Below are 18,221 nucleotides of genomic sequence, written 5' to 3' on the forward strand. Positions count from 1 at the left end.
TTCATTTCGTTTGAAGTGTTTCTCGATCAAAGCTTATTATTAGTTCTTCGAAAAAGATCCGTACAGTATTTAGGAAGGATTTCAAAACCCACCTCTGTTTCGCGCGTACGGTCTCCCCGTCGGGGATTTCGGCCCCGCGCCGTTGGGCAAATCCTGGCACCACCACTGATTTTCACCATCACCTACTAACAATGCAATGTCTTATGTAAGCATATATAATCAAACATTTACCTAGATTTTCCAAATAATTATGAAAATTACCAATAAAAACAAAAACTGTACAATTTGACAACCATTTTTTCAAACTTACCATTGTTTACATTTGCTAGGCCGATCGATTAATTTTCGAAACTTCGGGGTGTAAATAATTTCGTAAAGTCTGAGTTCTGCTTAAGTACTTTACTATTTCAAAACAATCGGTAATTAACAAACTTAAGTTATATTCTAACGAATAGTATAAAAATGGTTTTATAATATTTATGACGAAATTGATTAAATTAATTTAAAGTGTACTAAATAAAAGTTATAAACGTCGCGAAAGTTGAACGAGATTCAACCACTCGCGCGGCTTCACACTAGTGTGTGTACTCAGGCACATATCACGTCTAACAATATTGAGGGCGCTTGAATGTTTCTATTTATTTTACATTGCTTGAGACAGCTGTTTGTTGGGTCAATGCACTCGGTATAAAAACTTAAATTACAGTTGTATAAAATCCACTGTGGCAATAGCATCCACGTGGTATTTATTTAATTGTATACCGAAACAATAGTACGATAGCAACTGCAGGCCTGACAAGCAAGTTTTAATATCCTCATCACAATGTGACTGTCAATTACCAACATCCATCGGGAAGCAGTCAAAATATTGCCTTAAAAGGAAATTGTAACAAAGGTAATGAAATATATGATAATTTAAAACTGAATTTAAATATATAGATTCATTATCACGTGGTTTCAATTAAAAGTTATTATACAGTATTTATTTATTCCAAAAATGGCCAACAAAAAATAAACAGTGACCATTGTTGTCTAGGGATGCAAATTTAAAATGTAGCCAGGTTTTTACTTTAAATTCTAAATTAGGATGTTTAATTACTATATTTTTAAAATAAATTTTAAGCCGAAACTAAAAATATAGATAATGGTTTTTGAACACACTGCAGTTGTTTATCTTCAAATAGATAGCACCCTATTTCAATTATAGCACCCTATTCTATTTTAAATGGATAGCATGCCCTGTTCCAAATGGATAGCACCCTGTTTCAAATTGATAGCACCCTGTTTCAAATGGATAGCATCCTGTTTCAAATAGTTAGCACCGTGTTTCAAATGGATAGCACTCTGTTTCAAATGGATATCACTCTGTTTCAAATGGATATCGATCTGTTTCAAATGGATAGCACCCTGTTTCAAATGGATAGCACCCTGTTTCAAATGGATAGCACCCTGTTTCAAATTGATAGCACCCTGTTTCAACTTGATAGCACCCTATTTCAAATGAATAGCACTCTGTTTCAAATGTATAGCACCCTGTTTCAAATTGATAGCACCCTGTTTCAAATGGATAGCACTCTGTTTCAATTGGATAGCTATCTGTTTCAAATGGATAGCACCCTGTTTCAAATGGATAGCACCCTGTTTCAAATGGATAGCACCCTGTTTCAAATTGATAGCACCCTGTTTCAAATTGATAGCACCCTGTTTCAAATGGATAGCACTCTGTTTCAATTGGATAGCTCTCTGTTTCAAATTGATAGCACCCTGTTTCAAATTGATAGCAACTTGTTTCAAATTGATAGTACCCTGTTTCTAATTGAAATGACGTGGATCATCATGGACACTTGACAGCATTTTGTTGTCATAAGAACGTCAAGGTAAAATAGATACTCAATACAGAATTGATTTTTGTAAACGAAATGTATTATACATTTGGTTACTTCTGTAATGATGTAAACACTTTACAACAATTGGTACTACTAATCATGTATAAGAACGTAAGATGCAAATAATATAATTGTTAAACTACATTATACTGTACATGAAACTTATAATATACAGTATATTATATTATATAAATATTTGAACGTAACATCTACGAATTTATAATGTGATATTGCTAGGATTTCTACAGTCAAAATGAAAAGAAGGGCTGACAGGGGGCATCTCTGTCTAATACCATTTTTCATTTCAAAAGCTTCTGAGCTCCAGCCGTTGTTCATTACATAATTAATATTCAATTAATAAAATCTTTACCTAAGTTGAAGGCTTCAAGGGTCTTAATCGTAACATTTCTATCAATTGAATCAAAAGCTTTACAGAAGACTAAAGAAATCAGAGCACCATAACTATTTTCATTTTCTACATAATACTTAATATTTGTAGGCAGCATTTGTAATTTACTTTATGCGATTTGGCCAAGTTTGATTTTTCACTTTCATGTGGTGGTCAATAGCATCATAAGAAACAAATTTCAACTTAGTGTCCAACTTTTAGATGCGTTTTTCACCGTGTGGGGGCGCTTTCTCAAAATGGCCGCCTATATCATATCTCGACAACCGCTTACTCTAGAAACTCAATTATGCTCTCAAATTGTTCGTAATACACATATTTATATTTATCTTAATGACAAGTTTCATACAATAATTACCAGAAGTACCACTTCTGACCTTTTGACCTTTTAACCTCGACCTTGATCATATCTCGTCTTATGATTTTCATTTTGGTCTCAAAGTGTTCATAATGTGCATATTTATATTTGTCTTAATAGAACATTTTCTTCTAAAATGACTAGAAAATATATTTCTGACACATAACATAATATATTTACATAAAGACTTTATTTTGTTACACATTTAAACAAATTTGAACATCCAAAATCCAAATTGTTAAATTGTAAACTGTTTGAATATTTTAAATAATCAATCAATTGGATCGGATTTTGTTTATTTTAGGACCACGTGTGTCAAGGGATCAGTAGGTAATTAGCAAAATAAAAATTATAATGCAAATTAATAAAGATTAAATTAAATATATTCATAAAGACTCAAAGTATAGGCCTACTGTGGGGAATAGTATATAAAATTACATCGGGAGAACTAGTGATAAGACCTTTTGTTTTAAATCCAGTGATACCCCGATAGCCGAGTTATTGAGTAAGCTCTCAGGAATAACTGTTGCCGGTGGTCTAGGATGGTTCCTGTGAAATATATTTAAATATGGTATAAAAGTTATAATAATAATAACATGCATTGAAGTTTAGTTTTAGTTTAAGTTTTAGTTTAAGTTGTTTGTTTAAATGTGCCGTAGGGCCCCTCGGAAGAGCAGTTATTTTATTACTGAGAGGGCTACCCTACTGAAAGAAAACGAAATAAATAAATAAATAAATAAACTGTGAACTATCAGTCCCGTTCGGACCCTGGACTTCTGCCAATGTTGCAATGTTGCAAGTGCTTCTTTGGTACGTGAACGCCCCACTGTTTCGCGGTTTCAAACGTTGTTTAAACTAAATAGTGTATTAATTATACCAAATAGGATGGTATTTATTGAAATAAACGCCCAACAGGTCCCCAATAAAACACCACTTAGAATAATAATCGCCCATCCACATTCCACATAATATATTGTATTGTATTTATAACACAATTATATTGTAGTAGAATTCATTGACTACAATTTACCAAGCATTTTTTTACCACTTTTTTTATCTATTAGAGATAGATTTTATTGATTATAACTATTACCATATTAAAACTAAAACATTAAACGTAGGCCTATCCCTCAGAATAAGCACCTACCTCAATGAAATACGCCCCCACCTCTTCCCAAAAGGCCAACCTCCCCCCTCCCCCCACCCACCCCCTTCCTAGAGGGGGAGGGAAGCGAGCTCACCCTCTAGTGTTAAAATTTGTTTTTATTTTTATTAAATGTGTACATGCTTTTAAAAATGTACACTTATTTAGAATAAACGTAATGATCTGTAGTTTCAAGACTTTTTGTGCCACCAACTCTCTTTTTTGTGTGTTTGTCGCCCTCTACTTGGAAAATGTTGTTAATGGAAAATTAATATGGCTGCGCCCATGCAAGCATGTTGAGATGTTGGCTAAACTAGTTATTTGCAGTATAAAACAATCACATAGAAGCTATTAAACATTAATGAATATGCAATGTAGTTGTCCATATCAGGGACATTCAACTGTACGGTAAATATCTGTACCCCTTTGATTGAGTTTACATGTTACAGTTTTATTTGCTATGTTTGTGTTTATAAATTATCATGCCCTCTAGCTAGCTATAGCCTATGCCTACCTAGGAAGTAAGCGCCGTATATAATTATTGTATGACTAATCATTTTGTATAAATAATTCACAGTACGGTAAAAGCAATGTTTTAATAGTCCAAATATGTCAACATTCAAAATTCAAACTTTGAAGAATTTGATAACAGTTTGTTATGGTCACTTTTTGTGGAAAATGCATAGTGATGTTAATGGTGAAACGATATTATTATTGTAATAAACCATAACTTATATCAATAATAATGCAATGAAATATTTATAAAAAGGTATACATTTTATTTTCAACCCTCTGATTAATAATGGATCGATCCATTTAGTGGTCTTATAGCAGAAACTAGTTTATATAGTACTGAATGTTAACACTCGTTGTCCTGTGTCTGTTATACCAACTATGTTTGTGTTATACTTATAATTATTATACTTTGCCAACTTACCAGCTATTGCCACTGGACTTGAACACTGAACAAACTTTCCCGATAAACTCTCAATTCAACCGATTCGTAGCTGTTTACAGTACCTGCACTCCTTTGTCTATTTTCATATTATTATTTATAATAACAATATGCATACTTAAAGTTAGCACAATAATGGCACAAAAACCTTTCCACGGTATAATGACCCTTTTTATATAGATGCTCAAGTCATTGTGTAGAATTTCAATTCATAGTTTCAGTCATTCAATTCTATATAACCACAAGTACTCATGTATCAGATTATAACCTGTACCCAATATAGTATACTCTTAATGTGATACATTTTCAAGCAAATTATATTATAATTTTAGCACACAAAGTATATGCATAAATAAGAACCTAGTTTTCCTTATTTTCTTTATTTAACTATTCGTTTTAGCGTCCCTTTAAGTACGGATATTTATGTTAGTTAAATTGTCCTGCCTTGATACAACAATAACTTAAATTCACTTATTTAAAAAAAAATAGTATGCCTAGATTATGCATTCAGTATTCGACAACAGTTTCTGATACAGCAATTGGACGACAACAAACAATCTGTTGTCGACAACAGAGCTTATCATGGTTCACTTTATGAAGAATAACACTCATAATGTTAGATTCCTAACGTTTTTTCTGTGCAACGCTAGATCATTAATAATACATTCGATGAATTTTATTCTACTGACACAGAAGTATGAGGTTATATCAGTTACAACAACGTGCTACAGACCAGATTTACCGTCTGACACAATGTCCTCTCGTGGATGGCTTTAGGTTTAGCCTAGCGGAGTATGGTCGAAGCGGCCGCCAGTTTAATATCGTCATTTGTATGGAATGCCATGTGCGCTTTAATCTTTGATTGTCGTTGTCTATGGCGAGTTGAGTTACAGCCAAAGTTGAGTTACAATCAAACCAATCATAATTTGCGTACGGTATTGCCGGATTTTTATATCTCGTTTACATACTATCGAATCGTTTACAGTATTGTGCATTAATAATTTACGTACGGTACTGTCGAATCTTTATATCTCATTTGCATAGTTGAGTTACAGTCAAACCAATAATAATTTGCGTACGGTATTGCCGAATTTTTATATCTCGTTTACATACTATCGAATCGTTTACACTACTGCATTAATAATTTACGTACGTTATTGCCGAATATTTATATTTCGTTTAATTACTATCGAATCTTTACACATTATTGCATTAATAATGTACGTACGGTACTGCCTAATCTTTATATCTCATTTACATACTATCGAATCTTTAAACACTATTGCAATAGTAATTTACGTACGGTACTGTCGAATCTTTATCTCATTTACATACTATATAGTATCGAATCTTTATACATTATTGCATTAATAATTTACGTACGGTATTGCCGAATATTTATATATCATTTACTGTACTATCGAATCTTTTTTATTAGTAGTAATAGGGTGTGTTATACATTAAGTGTTATTCCATTGTAATAATTATATTGTTTGTGTTTTCAATAAAGCAACGTGAGGGACGAATACGCCAGAGGAACGTGCACCTTCTACAGTAGACTTGCCCCAAGTCTGTATTTTCTTTTTTATTTATTTGTTTTTATTGCGACCGCGATTTTTGTCTGAAAATACAGACTTGTGAAACGCGTATAGAAATCGATTTGTAGACTGCAAACGTCCGATAAGAATGACGTAGGTGATCATACCGTATTTGGCTATATGGGGCGGGCGGTATGTAAATATAGATTTCGAATCAACCAATGATCATCTTGTTTCAAAATGAAAAAGATCGAGTACGTACAGTGCAGAATGTACGAGACGAGACTGTTACTAAAATCGTGTTGCCAAGTTGTTTTTTTATTAATTGTTTAGTCATTGGCCTAGGCCTCTTTCGTAGAGGTCCTACTCAACTCGCACGTATGACCTGCCAAATAAAACGCCAATAAAGTAGGCCTACATACCACCGGCACACAACAAAGCTACACCACACACTACACAGAACAGGACAGGGTCTGGGTGGGAATTAAATCAAATTATCTCCGCGTAATAAATGATCCATTCAATGTTTGATTTGCGGAGAAGCAGCCTATCTTATCAAGACGAGTTTTCATGTTCTTGGGAAAAATCCCATCAAATGTTTACCGAACTACTAGGCATATAAAATCATTTCTAGCCTTCAGAAACTTTCATCAATGTACCAAGTACACGTTGTCTAAACGTAACATAGCGCATGCGCACCATCTTAGTTGTTGAGCGTTTGAACTTCTGAAATATGAATATTAAAACGGTGTACGAGTGAGTAGCCAATCGCATGCAGCTGAAACTAGTCAACCGGATAATCGTATGCACCAAGATTTCTTGGTGTCAAACCACGTGACTTGTGCGTGTTTCCCCAGACGGAGTATCCAAAATCAAGTAGTATACGTATGAAACGCCATATGTGCCAAAATATTTATCTTTTTACTAATATTAAGACAAAACTCCGTCTGGAACCCAGACTACTTCTACAGCACTATTCCTGGCCGGCCACTAGTCGAGTTTTTTAGCATAAATTCACGTAATTAATTAGTTTTGTATGCATAGCTGGTAAACAACAGTAATATACGAACATCGGACGCTAGCTATGCCTAGCCTGACGTTGTATAGTTGCTGCATTAATTGTATTTCTGTTTTCCAGAATCTGTAATACAAACTTGGGGAAACCCGGTATTTTCGCTGAAATAAATTCTTCTACTGTATTTATTTTGGACTTCACGATCGATCGAAAGTAGGTGAATCACAAAAGAAAAACTAAAGAATCAATCCGCGCGTAATGCATGTTGGGATGTTTAGCGGGCCACTAATAATGATTAGAATCGACTTATTTTTCACATTTTTAACCGTTCACAGACGAAAAAAGTTATCACAATAGAACCATAGGCCTATAGTATTTATTTTAACATTAAATGTAGGTTGTGACCTTAATAAATTAGATTTAAAAAACGTAGGGAATGGGACTTTAAACATTTTTCATAAGAATGACTTCAAACAGTAATTATGTAAATGTTTAGTGTCAGTAGTAACCAGCTTCTTTCAAAATTTAATAATTTATTTTCATATTTTTGTCAATTGCATTCTTGTAATACTATGTAAGTCTCCGACTGTTACAATTCTGATTTACGAAAATAATTATTCTATTTCACTTCAAAATAGCAACACTTGCTTCTAGAACAGGTAGTAAGCGCCGTATATATTGTATGGTTAATCAGTTTGTATAAATAATTCACAGTACGGTAAAAGCAAGGTTTTCAAAATGCACTGCTTATCTTTAACTAAACTTTGAAACATTTGATACCAGTAGTGGATTAGGGTCACTTTTTGTGGTAAATGCATACTGATGCTAATGGTGGAACGATATTTTTATTGTAATAAACCCTAACTAATAATGTAATGAAATATTTATACAAAGGTATACCATTTTTTTCCAACCCTCTGATTAAAAATGGATCGATCCATTTAGCGGTCTTATAGCATAAACTAGTTTCTATAGTCCTGAGTGTTAACACTCGTTGTCCTGTGTCTGTTGTACTCCACTAGGGTTGTGTTATACTTATAATATTATTATACATTGCCAACTTACCAACTATTGCCACTGGACATGAAAACTGAACAAACTTTCCCGATCCACTCTCAACTCAACCAATTCGTAGCTGTTTACAGTACCTGCACTCCTTTGTCTGTTTTCATATTAGTATTTATAATAACAATATGTATGCTTAAATTTATCACAATAATAGTAATAGCACAAAAACCTTTCCACGGTCTAATGAACTTATTTAGAGATGCACACATCATTGTGTAGAATTTCAATTAATATTTACAGTCATTCAATTCTATATAACCCCAGAAGTAGTCAGGTATCAGATTACATAACTTGTACACAATAATGTATACTCTTAGAGTGATAACTTCGAGAAACCTAACGTACTCAATAGGTAAATGTATTTTATATGTATAATATGAAATGAAAACTCAGAGGATATAGGAAAATAGGTAAAAAAACATCACGATTGTGTAAATCTTTGTTGAATTCAAGTATTAAGACAGTAGGATATATTATTATGGTTATGTTTAGATTGAAAAGAAACTGTTGGAAAGAAAAGAGAACGCATTTATAATATATGTCATTAATTGACGCTATTTCAAGAAACAAGAATAATAATACTAAAGAACAACATTTTAACATTATAAATAATCATAAAACAGTCAGTCACATTTTATTCCGCATTTACTGACGAAATGTATAAAACCTGTAAACAGAGGGCGCCATCACATTTGCATCCAAGATTCTTACGTCTTGTAGGCAAAGTTGAAAAATAAATAACGTCAACGATGTTTGTCAAGATCGCATCGTGCTGCACGAAAACTGCTGTAGCCCCGAATAGGTTCCCACTTGAACTCGACGCAACGTAACGCAGCGACGAATCGACGAAAAGTGCCGTATTGCGTAATCACAAGTGGGAACCGACGACGCAACAGTGCTGCAAACATCAACACGGGAAATCAAATCAGTTTGATTTCACGCAACAACGCAAGGCAAAAGAACACTGGAAAACATAGTATGCCTACAGCGAGTACTTAAAACTACGCGTGGTGAACCAGGTCAAAGTCTACGGCATGCTAACGTTGACGCGCAACAAACAGGTCAGTGATTTCACGAAGGCGGGGCAAACACAATTATTGGAAGGGCAATTGCTTACGTTGCGTAGGTTGCGTTACGTTGCGTCGCTAGTGGAAAACAAGATTTAAAATTCACGACGCGCGCTTACGTTAATGTTGTTACGAATGTAGACATTTCCTTATTACCTTTTCCTACGCCGACCAGATTTATAACGTATTTGGAGATTTTTCTCTGATAAGTTTTCCCCTTTTCGAGCGGATTATATTATAATTTTTGCACACAAAGTATATGAATAAACAAGTAGGCCTACCTGGTTTTCCTAAAGTGTGGTTCCCACTAGGACGCAACGTAACGCAACGCAATGACGTATCGACGCAACGTGCCGTATTGCGTAATCACAAGTGGGAATCGAACGACGTAACGTTGTGCAGTTGACAACAAAACAGCGCTGCAAACAGTCGCTACGGGAAATCAAATCAGTTTGATTTTACGCAATAACGTAAGGCAAACGCAAGAGAAACATAGTATAGCGCATGCTCAGACCATGAAATCAAAAAGTTTTCCGCCTGCTGTTTCGCGGTCATCGCGGTGTCTCCGCAGCTAGTTAGCAGAGGGAGTAGTCTCGACGGGTGGTAGTCCAGGGGAATTTTACACATTATCACTGGGTGGGGTGTGTAGTGTGTGTGTTAGCAAAATGGTTTCAAAATGCGAGGCGGTGTTCATGGATGTTGTAATACTGAATACTGAATACTGAAATGCTTTATTTGTCCATCATCATCATAAAATAACAACAGAAATTCTTCTTGAAGATTGACAATTATTAGTACAATAATAAATAAATATACACTATAATATAGTATATGGAACGCCGTTTACGCAACATTTCGATGATATGAATTTTATGACGCGATATGTGAATGAAATGCATCGATATGAATTGAATGGCGTGATATATGAATTAAATGTTTTGAATTGAATGCTTTGAATTGAATGTTTTGAATGAAATGTTTTGAATGAAATGTTTTGAATTGAATGTTTTGAATAAAATGTTTTGAATGAAATGTTTTGAATGAAATGTTTTGAATTAAATGTTTTGAATGAAATGTTTGAATTGAATTGAAAATTCAAACTATTGGCGGCGTATGTCATTCCCGCTCGCGATTTTTTTTCAACCTCTTAATAGGCCTAAGCATGGGTACCCTCATTTCCTTTCAACGCTGTCATCAATATGAATCCTTTACAGAGACTCCCTAACAGACCTGAAACATTGGAATACATATTTCCGAACCCAGGTCTGTTAGGATTCTCTGTAAAGGCAGCGTGGAAGAAAGGAGATGAGGGTACCCAGGCTTAGGCCTAAGAGGTTGAGAAAATAATCGCGAGCGAGAATGACATACGCCACCAATAGTTTGACTTTTCAATTCAATTCAAACATTTCATTCAGAACATTTCATTCAAAACATTTCATTCAAAACATTTCATTCAAAACATTTCATTCAAAACATTTCATTCAAAACATTTCATTCAAAATATTCAATTCAAAGCATTCAATTCAAAACATTTCATTCATATATCGCACCATTTAATTCATATCGATGCATTTCATTCACATATCGCGTCATAAAATTCATATCATCGAAATGTTGCGTAAACGGCGTTCCATAATAGTATGTACACACACATGATTGCACAAAAAATATAAGTTATGAAACACGATGTAAAAAAGACTAGGTAAGACAGTTTCCATGTCTGTATGACAAATCTTCGATTGGTTTAAAAAAACGGGATACACAAGTTGAGGCATGGAAAAGGGTGAAAGAAATTAGTGTTGTTGACAATCCAGAAACTTTGTATAAAACCATCAGAGATTGGTTTACAATGGTAGGCATAGGCTAGGCCTAGCCCATACATGCCTACAATACATACAATAGGCCTACAAAGCCTTGATAAAGGGCAAATCTCCCAGGCCTCTATAGGCATAGGCCTATAAGCCTAATTTAAATAATAGGCCTAAATAATAATATTACTGGACCTAGCTAGGTAGAATCAGCGTTGCCAGCGATAAAATTTAAATTATGCCGTATCCTGTCTCAAATAATGCAAGATTGGGAAAAATAATGCCAGATCCCCAAAATCTGGCCCTAAACAGCGCCACCAACGGTTGTATGTCTAATAAACGTTTGTAAAACCCCAACTGATACAAAATAGGGCCTTAATTGTATCCCTATGTCGTTCAAAAATTGTATTTTTATTTTTGTGAGTAATAACTAATAATTCTAAAAATATCTGGGGTGCGAAAATGGTAATTGCAAATGAAACAAACACCAACCCACGAACCCTTACTCCCCCCCCCACCCCCCAAAAAAACCTGTTACAGGCATGGAAATTTAGAATTTTTGAGCTGAAATATGAGAGCTGCTTGATCTTTGCACTTAATTTCAAATATGAAAGGATCTTAGCCCACCATAATTAGAAAATGGCAATTATAATTTTAAATAGGAAATAAAAATATATATTAAGTGTCTCCAGGACCTCAGCCCCACCATGGTTGATAAGAAAATTTTTGAAAAATGCTGATGGCCGGAAATGCCATCTTAATTTAAAATATGAAATAAAAATATATTTATTAGTGTCTCCAGAATCTTAGCCTACCATAGTTTGAAAATGGCAATTATAATTGAAAATAGGAAATCAAAATTATATTAAGTGTCTCCAACCATGGTGGGGCTGAGGTACAAAAATTTGGAAAAATAGAGCTGCTCGATGGCCGGCGGAAATGGCACTTAATTTCAGATATGAAATAAAAATATATTTATTAGTACCTCCAGGATCTTAGCCCACCATAGTTCGAAAGTGGCAATTATAATTTAAAATAGGAAATAAAAATATATATTAAGTGTCTCCAGGACCTCAGCTCCACCATGGCTGGTGCTGAGGTAAGAAAATTTGGAAAAATAGAGCTGCTCAATGGGCGGAAATGGCACTTAATTTCAAATATGAAATAAAAATATATTTATTAGTACCTCCAGGATCTTAGCCCATCATAGTTTTGAAAATGGCAATTATAATTTAAAATAGGAAATAAAAATGTATATTAAGTGTCTCCATGACCTCAGCCCCACCATGGTTGGGGGTGAGGTAAAAAAAAATGGAAAAATAGAGCTGCTTGATGGGCGGAAATGGCACTTAATTTTAAATAAAAATTACCTCGCCCACATGGTCACTACTGGGGCTGAGAGGTGAAGAACATTTGGAAAAATAGGGTTGCTACGACGATGCAAATGGAACATAATTTGAAATATGGAAAACAAATTCTCCTAGAAGAAATTCTTTTTAAAATTAGAGCTTCTAATTAGTTACTGGAAATTGCCATTTCAAGGGTTGGGGTAGGGATGCGGCCACTTATAATTATGAACTGAAACAACAAAACCCCTTTCATAATGTTTTCGTTCAATTGTCTCTATATCTGGGGATCCAATAACCTGCATGGTCTCTGAAATAGCCTCTTCGGATTTGTTGTGCTGCCTATATCGCACACACGGTAGTTTTCGAGCAGTCTTCCTATCCGAAGAGTCTATTTAAGTCCGAAACAAAAGGATGGAAGACGGAAAACCCGAACAGATCTGTTTTGTACGATATGATATTGTGTAAGGTGATATGTATTAAATTGCAAGATTAAACAAAATATTTTATTTTTGTTCTGTGGTATATTATTTTTTTGGTTGTTCAAAAAACACAAAATTATGCCAGATTATGCTAAAAACGGCTAAATAATGCCGCGGCATTATGCCAGATGCCGTGGGCCTCTAAATAATGCCAAAAAGCATAATAATGCCAGAAATGGCAACTATGGGTAGAATATATTAATAATAATTATTACCTAGGCTAGGCCTAGCCTATGGGTGGTACGGTATTAGTAGGCCAGGCCTATATTGCAAGGAAATATTCGTTACCAAAAATAAATGAATAATATTATAATATATATATTTAAATAAAAATAATAAATAATAATATAATAACAAATAACACTAACATTAATAATAATAATAATATTATAATAAAAGATGATGATGACGATAAACGACAACAGCAGGAGTAATATGTAATATATATAATTTTGGGATCAGACAGGAACAATCAAGGTTTACTGTAGCTGAATCCGCAAAGCGGAACATACAAGCAATATTAATTGATAGTTGATGTTTTAATTACATCTAGAGATTACGGAGGTCGGATGTAGACCTAATGACAATCTTCGCTTCCACAGCGGCATGTGCGCCCACTTCGCGCAGGAGGGTCATGCGAGAAGGTGTTAAGTTCTCGGTTATAGAGTAAGAAGAATTCTTAAGCAATTTCTTGTTGCGAAACACTTCTGCTCGATGGGTCCCATATATATTAGATATGGGCTCGCCCATATGTATTAGCCCAGAAGTTTGGCAGATGGGTCCCATATCGATTATATATGGGCTTGCCCATATGCATTACCCCATATTTTTGGTAGATGGGTCCCATATATATTATATATGGGCTGGCCCATATGTATTAGCCCAGACGTTTGCTGATGGGTCCCATATAGATTATATATGGGCTTGCCCATATGTATTACCCTAGATGTTTGGCAGATGGGTCGCATATAGAATATATATGGGCTTGCCCATATATATCAGCCCAGATTTTTGGCAAATAAGTGCCACATTGGTTTATCATGGGGCAAACCCATATGGGATATCCCATATGGGGTCTTTATTTTTTAAATATGGGATTTCCCATATGGGATGGCCCAGATATTTAAGTCATGGGCCCATATGGGCTTGCTACCTGGGTACTTGACAAATGCTATGCTTCAGACCTTTTGTACTCGCAATGCTAAACAAATGTTCATGGGCTCCCGGACTAACTGTTTCGCGCTTCCAAACGTTGTTTAAACTAAATAGTGTATTAATTATACCAAATAGGATGGTATTTATTGAAATAAACGCCCAACAGCTCCCCAATAAAACATCACTTAGAATAATAATCGCCCATCCACATTACACAGTGTATTGTATTTATAACACAATTACATTGTAGTAGAATTCTTACCAAGCATTTTTTTTTACCACTTTTCATATCTATTAGAGGATTTTATTTGATTATAACTATTACCATATTAAAACTAAAACATTAAACGTATCCCTCGAATAAGCACCTACCTCAATGAAATCCGCCCCACCTCTTCCCCAAAAGGCCAACCTCCCCCCTCCCCTCCTTCCTAGAGGGGGAGGGAAGCGAGCTCACCCTCTAGTGTTAAAATCTGTTGTTATTTTTATTAAATGTGTACATGCTTTTAAAAAATGTACACTTTAGAATAAAAACGTAATGATCTGTAGTTTCAAGACTTTTTGTTAATTGCCACCAACTCTCTTTTTTTGTGTGTTTGTCGCCCTCTACTTGGAAAAGGTTGTCAATGGAAAATTAATATGGCTGCGCCCATGCAAGCATGTTGAGATGTTGGCTAAACTAGTTATTTGCAGTATAAAACAATCACATAGAAGCTATTAAACATTAATGAATATGCAATGTAGTTGTCCATATCAGAGAAATTCAACTGTACGGTAAATATCTGTACCCCTTTGAATGAGTTTACATGTTACCGTTTTATTAGCTATGTTTGTGTTTATAAATTATCATGCCCTCTCTAGCTAGCTGTGCCTGCCTGGCCCTAGCTAGCTAGGCCTAGCCTAGTTCTGGTCTAGCCTAGGCCTAGCCCCTTTATCTTATGTATGTTTGATTACTATTGCAGTTAATCGTTGAAGATCATATCAGGTCAACGCATTTTAAATTAACAGTTGTCTCTGTGTTTGTATTGTGGCCTAGGTAGGCCTACATCATTATTATTGTATTGTCAATGAATGAGGATCATTCACAATTAAGAAAGTGTACAACCAGTTGATTTGTATGCATGTTATCAGTTTTTGTTATTTTAATCAAATGTGTACATTCTTATAAATGTACACTTATTTATAATAAAAACAATATAACAATAGTTTCAAACTAGATTGAATTCATGCTTGTTGAGAAGAAACAAATTATGGGATCTTTATAGAGCGCGGTATATACTATAAATTACTCATCAGTCATATTAATTTAAAACTGTTGAAATACACTCATTTTTTATTTGCTTGAATTTGTAGTTACTTACATTTTTCAACCATTGTCTGTTTCTTTTTTAGACGTGACAATCCATGTTTTCTAGAGGGAGATTTTTGTGAACAACCTTATGGTTTTAGAAATGTCATTCCACTGGTTGATGATATTAATTTATTTGAGGTAAAATATACTCTGTTGAGTTCCTAGACTTTGTTTCTATTGGCATGATGGCTATATTAAACGCTACTGACATGGCTCAGGAATTAATGCTCTAAGCGCACATTAAACACATCACTTGCTCACACAAAACAACCCATTCATCGAATTGAAGACTTTTACTTACCAAATTTACTATTTTATATCATGTGACATTAGTAATTTTGTTGCATTCAGTGATAACAGTGACATTCAATGGTCCCATTCACCGGGCAAGTGAAAATGGTGAGCTTTGTTGTCATGTAATAAGCCCAAAAATGTGAAAACCAACCAATATAGGCTTGGCTAAAATCTGAGCCTTGCTTTTTGCATGGACTTTAAATACCAAATTATCTTGCCATTTTATGTTTTTTTATAATTGCACATACTTTTTTTTTTTTAGAGAACACTTAAAGATCAAACCTTTTCAAGGAGTCTTGATAGACCCGAGGGTGGACTTGATGCCCTGATGCAAGCTACTGTCTGCAGGGTATCTAATTTTACCTATTTACTTATTGGTAGTTTGTATGCTAAATTAACCTAAATAATATTGTTGGATCAAAAGTAGTTTATTATTTTATGTTTATATTGATTTATCTATCAATCAAAGGATGTGTCAATACTATTAATTTAATTTTAATGTATTAACAATTTATAATTTATTTCTCTATACAATAGTGGGCCTACTGTGATCGTACTGTTTACAATGTTTTGTTTGATTTGTGTTTAATTTAACTGTTTCTTTTGACTAAGTTTTATAAGTTAAAAAACATTTTTTTTTTCTAGAGAAGTGATTAACTTTATTAGAACTACAAAATTGCCTATTTAAAGTCTGTTTTTATTAAGACTTAAGTTCAATTTTCATGGTTTTTTTTTCATCTTTAACATGAATTCAAAATGAAACCCAACCAAGAGAAGGCCTTCCACACTTTTAATGATCATTTGATGTAATTGATTTTTCAGGAGCATATTGGTTGGCGTAATTATTCAAGACATTTTATTATTTATGAGTGATACAGGATTTCACTTCGCACTTGATGGCAAGGTTTGTAGAAAAAACCCCTCATTTGAGGGGTAGCCAGCTCATTTGAGGGGTAGCTGGCTCATTTGTGGGGGTAGCTGTATCATTTGAGGGGTAACTGGCTCATTTGAGGGGTAACTGGCTCATTTGAGGGGTAACTGTATCATTTAAGGGGTATAGCTGGCTCATTTGAGGGGTAGCTGTATCATTTGAGGTGTAACTGTATCATTTGAGGGGTAGCTGGCTCATTTGAGGTGTAACTGTATCATTTAAGGGGTAGCTGGCTCATTTGAGGGATAGCTGTATCATTTGAGGTGTAACTGTATCATTTGAGGTGTAACTGTATCATTTGAGGTGTAGCTGGCTCATTTGAGGTGTAACTGTATCATTTGAGGGGTAGCTGTCTCATTTGATGTTTGCTGGATTATTTGAGGGGTAGCTGACGCATTTGAAGGGTAGCTGGCTAAAATATTTAGTCATAATTTAATTATTGTAAATAATTAATATTATTATATAAACTATTTACAGATAAAAAAAATTCAAAATTAAGACCAAAGATGTGGATAATTTCCATGTGGGAGAGTGGAGATGTATCTGCTGTGTGTAACAATTTTTCCTACTTTTGTATTTTGTACCATTTATGAATTAATTTTCAAACTTATTATACCACATTGATTTAAAAGAAATGAGGGAAACATTTTTGTGTTCTTATATACCACATTTTGAGTGAGTTCATAAGTGGAAGAAAAAAAAAATTGCAACCAAATATTTTTAATTTTTCTTTTAGGTTGGCGGGCTGACCTTACCAAACGATGGTGAATGTCATTTAGATGATCAAGGATATTATACTCATTCTGTAAAAAATGTAACTAATTTTCTGATTTACTTTTCTGATTTAATTTATCATTGTTGTGTTACTTATGTAAATACGGACAATAGTCCAAATATGAGAAATATGAGATTAAATTGAAACCAAGTAAAATAATAAAAACACAATTAATTAATTAAATTACAATAAAAATAATACGGTCAACCCTACCAACTGAATATTGAGAGAGTTGACTGTGTTATCTATTAAAAATCCACATAATTCTATCAGAGGGGAAACAAGACAAAATGGTGCATGCACTATCTGAACCCACGCTTTCTCAAACGCATGTCAATTTCTTGTTATGCATTCCACTCCCTCTCTCCTATTATGATAAAAAGAGGTCAATTCAAAGTATGATTAATATACATATTTTACATTTACTTTTTTTAATTTCAGGATTTTCCATCTTTAGGACAGCTTCATGAGAAATTATTAGAAAGAAATGTAATTCCAATTTTTGCAGTAGCAAAATCAAAACAGCGTGTTGATCCAGCTCTTTATCAGGTATTGAATATGTTGAATCATGATAGAATACATTCTAGTATCTTGTGTTAGTTCTTTAGAATTCTCCACATGCTAGTCCTATTAGTGCATGGA

General features: G+C 34.2%; 1 protein-coding gene and 1 long non-coding RNA gene across 5 annotated transcripts in view; one reads left to right on the plus strand and one right to left on the minus strand.

Moving 5' to 3' along the window:
- LOC140048535 (uncharacterized) overlaps window positions 1-8,628 on the minus strand; it is a 37,757-nt gene extending 29,129 nt beyond the window's left edge. Inside the window, exon 1 of the long non-coding RNA XR_011845088.1 lies at window positions 8,368-8,628. This is a non-coding gene — a long non-coding RNA (uncharacterized lncRNA). The remainder of the gene's footprint in view (window positions 1-8,367) is intronic.
- LOC140048534 (integrin beta-6-like) lies at window positions 4,064-18,199 on the plus strand. 4 transcript variants are annotated; one of them, XR_011845087.1, is made up of 6 exons: window positions 4,064-4,202; window positions 15,621-15,717; window positions 16,136-16,222; window positions 16,696-16,777; window positions 17,541-17,618; window positions 18,021-18,199. XR_011845087.1 is itself a non-coding variant. In XM_072093276.1 (5 exons), the coding sequence occupies exons 1-4, from the start codon at window positions 4,156-4,158 to the stop codon at window positions 16,744-16,746; spliced, it is 282 nt and encodes a 93-aa protein (XP_071949377.1). In that variant the 5' UTR covers window positions 4,064-4,155; the 3' UTR covers window positions 16,747-16,777; window positions 17,541-17,786. The 4 variants fall into 4 exon arrangements, 3 of the variants coding, with proteins under 3 accessions (XP_071949377.1, XP_071949375.1, XP_071949376.1); XM_072093276.1 differs by lacking the exon at window positions 18,021-18,199 and having other exon boundaries at window positions 17,541-17,786; XM_072093274.1 differs by lacking the exons at window positions 16,696-16,777; window positions 17,541-17,618; window positions 18,021-18,199 and having other exon boundaries at window positions 16,136-16,688.
- The last annotated feature ends 22 nt before the right edge of the window (window positions 18,200-18,221 follow it).

The sequence above is a fragment of the Antedon mediterranea genome, chromosome 5, assembly GCF_964355755.1.
Source record: "Antedon mediterranea chromosome 5, ecAntMedi1.1, whole genome shotgun sequence".
Taxonomy (NCBI): domain Eukaryota; kingdom Metazoa; phylum Echinodermata; class Crinoidea; order Comatulida; family Antedonidae; genus Antedon; species Antedon mediterranea.